Raw genomic sequence first — 8816 nt, 5'->3', positions numbered from 1 at the left:
GGCAACACTGCATCTGGGGAGCAGTGGGGTGTCTGCTTTAGAGACAGTCACAGGACAAGCAGCCTCCACGCAAAAAACCGAAAACAATGTTATTGGGTCAGTGATCCACACAGCCACAACAACGGAGACAGCCTGGGCACCACATGGAACACACACACAGACGCACACAGACACACACACACACAGACACATACGCACGCGCACAAACACACGTGCACGCATGCAGCCAACCAGCCATAACCAAGGTCTTCCTCAGATAGTCACATTCAAACTTTGAAATATATTACCTTGTAATCTCTTTCACAGAAAATAATCAGAAGCCTTTGTCCTGGGCCCAGCCAAAGCTGTCAGCGGCCCTGCTAACGTCATGAGCTTCTGAAAGTCCAGAGTCAGTCTGCAGTGGAGTGACTCTGATGCCCGAAGCACTGGAGGGTGAATATCAAGACGTTTCATAGAAAAGCCGCACTCTCGGGTGTGATTCTTATATTTTATTCAAGCAAGTAAGCATGACAGACAGTTTCTGCCTCAGACTTCTTCAGCGAGAATAAAATACAAGAATCACACCCGAGAATGCGCCTTTCTACTAAATGTGAGCGTTGCTATTCGCCTAACACCTTATAGAAAACCGTTGGGAGTTGAACAAATCAAAATCCTGATGGCAGATGAGAGAGTTGCTTCTGAATTGAGTGTTTTGCAATATATTGAAACAGACCATGTTTTGGCAAGTCTAACCACACACAAAAATGGGTACAACAGGAGATATTGTCCCCATACAGTATCTCTCTCTCTCTCTCTCTCTCTCTCTCTCTCTCTCTCTCTCTCTCTCTCTCTCTCTCTCTCTCTCTCTCTCTCTCTCTCTCTCTCTCTCTCTCTCTCTCTCTCTCTCTCTCTCAGTTTGGGGAATCCCATGTCACATGCACATGCACATGCACACACACATGCACGCACGCACGCACACACACACACACAGACAAAAAGAGGGCTGTGATGTCAAACAAACAAAACATTCAGATGCACAAGATTCTGGCAATGCAAACTCAGTTTTTTTCACTGAAAAAATCAAACATTTCGCATATTCAACTATATAGTTATTAAATAAAAAAACACTCATCATGACAGTAGCTATAGTTATAAGAGTGGAACAGTTCATTAGCTAGGGTAGAACTATAGTGCATGGACAGCTTAAAAGCCACCATCTAGCAATGCTACACCACAAGACAGCCCACTGTGTGAGTGACACATCAGCTGGCCAATCCTAGCACATTACTGGGCCACTCACAGGATGAGCTGTCCAATCATTAAGTACACACAGGAGACAGTCGTGCAACACAGTAGTTCAAGTAAGTCATTTAAAAAATCTCTCTCTTTGTTTTTTTTTAATAAAGTAAAACCTATCCGTCGTACCCGAGGGTTTAAAAGAGTATGTCATGAACAACACAAATTTAAAAAGTATTTACATTAGGCAGACAAAACGAACAGATTTCTGGGAGTGTACAGATAACATGAGGAGTGTAGGGGTGCAGGTGTTTGTATGTGCGTATGCAAGCCCGCTGACAAGGGGGGGCAAAGGGGTATGTTGTCCGGGGCCCAGGGAGATAGGGGCCCCAGAATTGGGTCCCCATTACATTGTGTGTATTAGGTAGGGGGGCCCTTTCAGATTACTTTGTCCTGGGCCCAGCAAAAGCTGTCAGCGGCCCTGTGCGCATGTATATTGTTATTTGTTTGTATGTGTTTGAGCAGGACTGTGTGCTCGTTTGTGTGCATGTACTGTACTGTATGTGTGTTGCATGGTTCTGTGTGTGTGTGTGTGTGTGTGTGTGTGTGTGTGTGTGTGTGTGTGTGTGTGTGTGTGTGTGTGTGTGTGTGTGTGTGTGTGTGTGTGTGTGTGTGTGTGTGTGTGTGTGTGTGTGTGTGCGCGTGCGTGCGTATTCGATGTGTCTCTGATATGGTTTCAAAGGGGCGTGTCAAACACCCTTTCTGACGTGCTATCTTCGGCGTCGTCTTCGGACGCCGATGTCTTGCTGTTGAGGGTGTCAGTGGTGGCAGAGGAGGGGAGGTGGTGGGCGTGGCCTTGTTCCCGGGGGCGGGACTTAGTCGTGTCCTGCACAAACTCCTGGATCTCCGTCGGCAACCGGCCAAACTTGTCCTGGTACTCCTGATCCAGCTCGCTTTGCAACTGTGACATGCGCGGGTGCGCGCACACACACACACACACACACACACACACACACACACACACACACACACACACACACACACACACACACACACACACACACACACACACACACACACACACACACACACACACACACACAAATAAACAAACAAATAAACAAGCAGAAATAACAAACAATCCAAACAGCACACACAGCAGATTTTACATTGCTAACTCAATACTGGGGTGCATTTCTTGAAAGCGTAGTTGTTAGCCAGTTAGCAAATTGAGTAGTTCTCAATGGGAAATTGCATTGCAAAAAACAAACTAGCTCAAGTAGCTATAGTTTCGAGAAATGAATTAACCAGGAACTGGGGGGTATACTAAGAAGCTGGTTCAGTAGTAAAACAGATTAAGGTAACCATGAGGTACAGGTATATCATCTAGCCTAACTGAAGAGCCTGGAGTTTTCGTAACTAAAGGATGCCTGCAGGTATATCTAGGTTTACCATATCCTGTAGGTTTATCACTTAACCATGGTCTTAGTATACTCCCCTGGAACCAATATCTTATACCGGTAGGTTGTTTTGTATAAAAGCATACAGTACTGTATGTGTAATGTACCTATCTTAGAGGAACAAACGACATATGAAAATTTACTCAGCAGCCCATCATCCAAACACAGGACGACTAGACGATCATCGCATGATCAGCATTTCAAGATTGCAGAGGGTCATGGCATGAAGAGCATGTGTGTGTAAGACTGTGTGTGTGTGTGTGTGTGTGTGTGTGTGTGTGTGTGTGTGTGTGTGTGTGTGTGTGTGTGTGTGTGTGTGTGTGTGTGTGTGTGTGTGTGTGTGTGTGTGTGTGCGTGCGTGCGTGCGTTTGCGTGGGCATGTGCACGTGTGCACGTGTGTGTGTTTTGGTGGGGTAAATGAGGGGTTAAGCTGGTGTAGAAGGGGTAAAGTTGGTTGGGCCCGTAAACTGAAAATAAAAAGAATTTCAAGAAACACTGGACCCTAAATTATGTCTCATTGGATGCTTTAGGGTGCAGGTGCTGCCACATACTGCCCTTGTGAGAGCAGAAACATTCAGATACAGTGTAATCGTGTAATCTATGACAGTGAAGGACCCAGTGACAACACCCAAGACATTATATGTTGCCAATTATGTTCTATTTCATAAATTGCTTTAGGAAACTGGTGAATGGTCACCGCTCATTTGTTTAGAAGGTGCAGGATTCAGTAGAAATATTTGTCCAAAAAAGGAGACAATCCGCACACGTCAAGGCTTTTTTGTGCAAAGTTTTAATGGACCCTCAAGCTTTCGGTGCTAGACCTTCATCAGACAGCTGCCTGATGAAGGTCTAGCGCCGAAAGCTTGCAGACAGCTGCCTGATGAAGGTTTAGCTCTGAAAGCTTGCAAGTCCAGTAAAGCTTTGCTCATAATGTTGCTTTAGGTGAAAATTATCGGTTAAATGTAATGTAATGTTTTGTTATGGACTGTAACTTGTAATAATGGTTGAAACTCAAGCAGTGTTAGTAAACAGCATCTCATTGGGGCATGCTGGAACGTGGGAGGCAGTGTTGGTGGATCATGCATCAGTCAAACAAGCAATAAACAGGAATTGTAAAAGTACAAAAGTACCAGTCGTCTCTCCTTTAGCCAGAGAAAAGTGCACAGATTTGGATAATTGGTCTTACAGATGGCATACAGTGCAGACAAATGTGAGACTGCACTATATGAATACATGATGTATTGTATGTATTTATTAGTGGTGTGCATTGGCACTGCCCTTACGATTCGAATAAATTGCGATTTGATTCAGTCTGATTCAACAATGCATTGCAATGCATGACATTTCTACTGAAAGCAAGGCAACTGACAGACACTGAACAACATTTTGTTGGCTGATGTGTGCTTTAATTGAATTTAAAATTCTCCAGAAATGTAAACAGAAGTAATTGAAAATATGCTGCATCGTTTATGGCATTTGCGGAATCGATTATTGAATTGTCCTGCAATGCATTGCAATGCATTGCCGAAACGACTATTGCTGACACCACTGGTTTTAATTAGCCAAACCAATCGAACAGTGGAAGACATATAATCACTATGTTGTGCACAGAGCAGTTTATCAGTAAGTGTAGCTGATCATTACACAGTTAATAATCATGCATGTCAGACAGACGTGTGACAGGTACAAAAGCCTTCAGCCATGATACACATGGTAGAAACAAGAAAGGATTATGTCTATGTGTGTGTGTGTGTGTGTGTGTGTGTGTGTGTGTGTGTGTGTGTGTGTGTGTGTGTGTGTGTGTGTGTGTGTGTGTGTGTGTGTCTGATTGAAGGTGTCTATTACATTTGTATCAGAATGCCAAAGATGTACACTTTATAGGAAATTGTGCCATTTGACCTTAGTTTTTAGCTTCTTTTTATCTATTTACGCACACACACGCACAAACACACACAAACACACACACACAGGCACGCACGTACGCTCGCACGCACGCACGCACACACACACACACACACACACACACACACACACACACACACACACACACACACACACACACACACACACACACAGTATGTGTGTGTGTGTGTGTGTGTGTGTGTGTGTGTGTGTGTGTGTGTGTGTGTGTGTGTGTGTGCATGTGGGACACAGACTTCTTAATCATTTTTCCTGAAAGGTGTGCACAACTGGTGATAAATGGGAATTCAGAAGACAGAGTGAAGTGAGAGGGGTGGGAAAAAGGTGTCCCCCTTTTTGCTGCGCTTGAGACGAGAGTCACAGATTCCCTCTCCCTCCCTCTGCACAGGGACGGAATATGATTCCATGGGCCCCTGGGCAAGACAAAAAGAAACCCCAACCCCCCCCCCCCCCCCCCCCCCACCCCCCCCAACCATCCCCCCCCACCTCCCCCTCCCCCCCCCCCCCCTCAATGGGTGCTGCTAGTGTACAAAACGATTCAGGGGTGCATTTATGGGGAGCGTAGTTGTTAGCAGTTAGCAACTTCGGTAGTTGCTAATGGGAGATTGCATTGCAACCAACAAAGTAGCTAACATAGTTAGCAAATACGTTTTCCAGAAATGCACCCAAGGTTTTAGGCCAGATCTGAGGGTGTATGCTGTTGAGTGTATGAAAAGAAGTCCTAGAGCAGGGGTCGGGAACCTTTTTGGTGGAGAGAGCCATAAACGCCCATTTTTAAAAAAATATTTTTTGTGAGAGCCATACCATTTTCGCCATTATTTCTAATGCTAATTGTCATGCACAGAAGGGAATAAAAGTAACGCTTGCATTGGGGACAAGAAGGGAGAGCTAACGAAAGAAGAACTAAAACTACTTGTAGATGTGCTGATGTGCATTTGAGAAGCCACGCGCATGCATTACCTTAAGTTTCTATCTTTTATGCATCGGAGTTGCCAATGAGCAATGAGAATGACGGAGGTGCTTCTATTCTAGCCATCAGACAGACACAGGGAAGGTGCATGAGGAGGGAGGAGGGAGGGAGAGAGAACTTCAAGACAGGATGCTCATCTTGGTTGCGCTGACATAGTTAACATTTTACAGTTGATATATGGCTGACATGTCTATTTTTAGTAATTCGCGAAAATGCCCTACAAAGCGCGTCCCTTTTGCGTCCCCAATACAGAACGCATGATTTAACCGCCAAATAGGCTACAGGGCGATTCCGTATTTCAAGGGACGAATGGCAACCCTACGTTTGCCTTCGCATTGTGGCACCAGTTATCTCGCAATCACACTAAACTGGGAAAGACTTACGTCAGTTGATTCAGCAAAAGTTCTTCCTGTAATCGAGGGAGAAGTACAGCGCTGCATTTATATCCCTCACTTGCGTTTCCTCCACTTGATTTGCCATCATAATGGCACGGTCGTGAACAGTTTCTTTGTTTTGGATACAACCGTTAGCCAGCTGAACTTTAGGTAAAGCATTACGGATGGAATGTTTTCACACGACACGACCCAGCGCTGGCACGGCATTGTCCAATAAAAAAACGCGTTTTTCATATCTGTACAGTAGCCTTCGTCGAAGGCCTGTGCTTGGCTCAGCTGATCGGACCTGGGATGGATTAAATGCGCGATCATACTTTATATTTTGAATATTATCTTAACTTTTCGATTTCAGTAGGTCCATTTTTAATTTAGTGCCGTAACAAAATTATTCATGGCTTATTGAGTAAACAAATGACAGGTTTGTCCGAGAGCCACATGCAGTTCCCAAAAGAGCCACATGTGGCTCGCGAGCCATAGGTTCCCGACCCCTGTCCTAGAGTATGTGAAAAAAACTGAAAATATACTCGTCAGAAGTGTGATTGTAACCCAATATGAGAATGGACATATGAAGAGTTCAGATGCAAAACCCCCTAACTCCATTTCTGAAGACCTGCACTTCTATATTTTTAGAGAACCCCGTTGTTGGTTTGCTTTACATTCATGTACTTGATAATACATATACATAGTTATATTACATAAATACAATTTTAAAAATTGCACTTTTGATAGCTTTGTATTAAATAAAAATGAATTAAGATTATTTTCTGAAAAGGCACTTAGGGGGTTTTGCATCTGAACTCTTCATATACAGGCTTGGGCTTCAGGGCCTCCTTGACACTTGGGCCCCTGGTCCTGGGCCCTGTTGGCCTGTGCAGTAATCCATCCTCTCTCAACAAGCCTGTTTTTCTTCAGGCATCCAGTTCCCTCAATGATTAAAGATGACAGAATTGTATTCATTCGCTCTGACCCAATAATTGCTTTGAAAGCGTATGCGAGTGCTTAACTACCCCATTCAGTCTCCGGGGAGCGTGATAATTAATGGGGGGGAATCGCACAAGTTAGTTCGGCAAGTGCCACCACACATAGATGCAATCAAACACTAGCACACAAGTTAGTTCAGAGGAGGTGTCGGGTCGCACACAGAAAAGTGCCACACACCGATGCAGCAAGCACCACACAGATGGAATCAAACACACACACACACACACACACACACAACTTCACTGAGGGAAGCGTCACACACATCACGGCAGAGATATTATCACTCAGACGAGTAAATTCAGGTGTGCCGCACACAGATGCAATCAAACACACACACACAACTTAATTCATGGAAGCGCCGCACATATCACACAAAGATGCAATCAAACACTCACACAAGTTATTAGGAGATACATGAGGGAGCGCTGCCTTGGTCTCAAACTATTTATGATGCACATGCTCTTCAAGGGAAGAGGGCAGGTAGCTGTGTAATATGTTTAGCAGTTTCTTTCCAGAATTCATGCAGCCTATTCACAATTGTTACCTGTTTCACAAATACTTACCACCACCATCAAATTCGGAGTAATCATTATGACTGGGAAGACTGCGCTTTTCATAGGGTGCATTCAGGTAAATTGGGCCACTTTTTGGCAAATTCAGAAAGACTGATGAAATCTGAAGAAGAACATCAATAAATTACTCAAAGTTTAGTTTGATTACAAGAAGTCACTTAAAATCTTCGATTAGATGGCAAAAAAACAATTGGCCTCATTTATAACAGTTGCGTACGCACAAAAGACTGTGCACGCCAATTTCACTGAAAGGTTTGGTATTACAGTAATAGAATAAGAACTGGGGAAATCCATGTTTGCGTGCCTGTTTTAATTGACGTTTGTGTAGACATCACTTTGGTGTATGTATGAAGGTGTCCATGGACATGCATGGTACTGTTAGAAAGGTCTTTCCCTGACCTTTCCAGTGGCATGTTAGCCTGGGAACTCCCACACTGCCTTTAGTTCTACACATTCGTTTCGATCTGAAAGACACTTGTGATTAGGTCTGGTGTTAACCAGGCAAGTGGCATGTATTTTTTTATTATTTTTTTTTTTGAATTATCAAATGTTTCGTTTTTTTGGCTTTCGCAAGCTATTATTTTAATATATTTGTTTTAAGAGTAGGCCTAAATATTAACAGTTTTTAAATTCTTACAAAAAAAGTTTAAACCTCCTCCAGCTGCGCTACTGTCTGCAACAGAGATGGTCGCTCCTCTGCTGTCTGTGAGAGCGACTCTCCCCGACCGACCCCTCCCCATTGCCCTTCTTGTCTCTCGTGTCACCATCAGCTGCTTCAAGCCCGCTCTTCCAAACTCCACCGCGTGGAAACTTATTTTGAGTAAATTTCGCGAAGCAGCCTACTGCAGGCTGCTACTAGACTAGAGTGTGTTATTTAACGGCGTAGTTCTATTTCAAGACCAGCTGTGTCACGGCGTTTTTTGCATACCGGTACATAACTTTAGCCATGCAGGGAAGCCCAGAACGTTTGTCAAATGGAAGAGATGAGAACCCACGCGTGCCTTCTCGAGGTTTTGCAATGGATTTTAGCCCGAGTTAGCAAATTACCCGACGCGAATGTTTCTTAAGCACATGGCGAGACTTTTTAATTCATCAATGGAAACAATTGCGGTGAAGCCACAAAGACGCGGGCAGACATGGAATCGCTTGCGCTCCCTCTTGGCATGGCAGTGGGCTAATCAGAAGTGTAGCCAACAATCTTGTGTGGCTACTTCACAAGACATCTCCATCGCGGAGAGATTAAACATTTTGAGTCGAATTTCCGTTAAACATGAAATGGTAAACTGTCGAAATTGCTGAAGCC

The 8816-nt window shown here is 44.1% G+C and overlaps 1 protein-coding gene across 1 annotated transcript in view; it reads right to left on the bottom strand.

The window, feature by feature from the left end:
- Window positions 1-1875: 1875 nt before the first annotated feature.
- Window positions 1876-8816, bottom strand: part of LOC134469271 (1-phosphatidylinositol 4,5-bisphosphate phosphodiesterase beta-1-like) — a 229197-nt gene continuing 222256 nt past the window's right edge. Inside the window, exon 34 of the mRNA XM_063223432.1 lies at window positions 1876-2176. Within this exon, the coding sequence (XP_063079502.1) occupies window positions 1952-2176 (225 nt within the window). The 3' untranslated portion in view covers window positions 1876-1951. The remainder of the gene's footprint in view (window positions 2177-8816) is intronic.

This window comes from Engraulis encrasicolus, chromosome 18 (assembly GCF_034702125.1).
Source record: "Engraulis encrasicolus isolate BLACKSEA-1 chromosome 18, IST_EnEncr_1.0, whole genome shotgun sequence".
In the NCBI taxonomy this organism is placed as follows: domain Eukaryota; kingdom Metazoa; phylum Chordata; class Actinopteri; order Clupeiformes; family Engraulidae; genus Engraulis; species Engraulis encrasicolus.
Note: the sequence above shows the minus strand (reverse complement) of the source record. Positions and strands in the feature narration are given on the sequence as shown.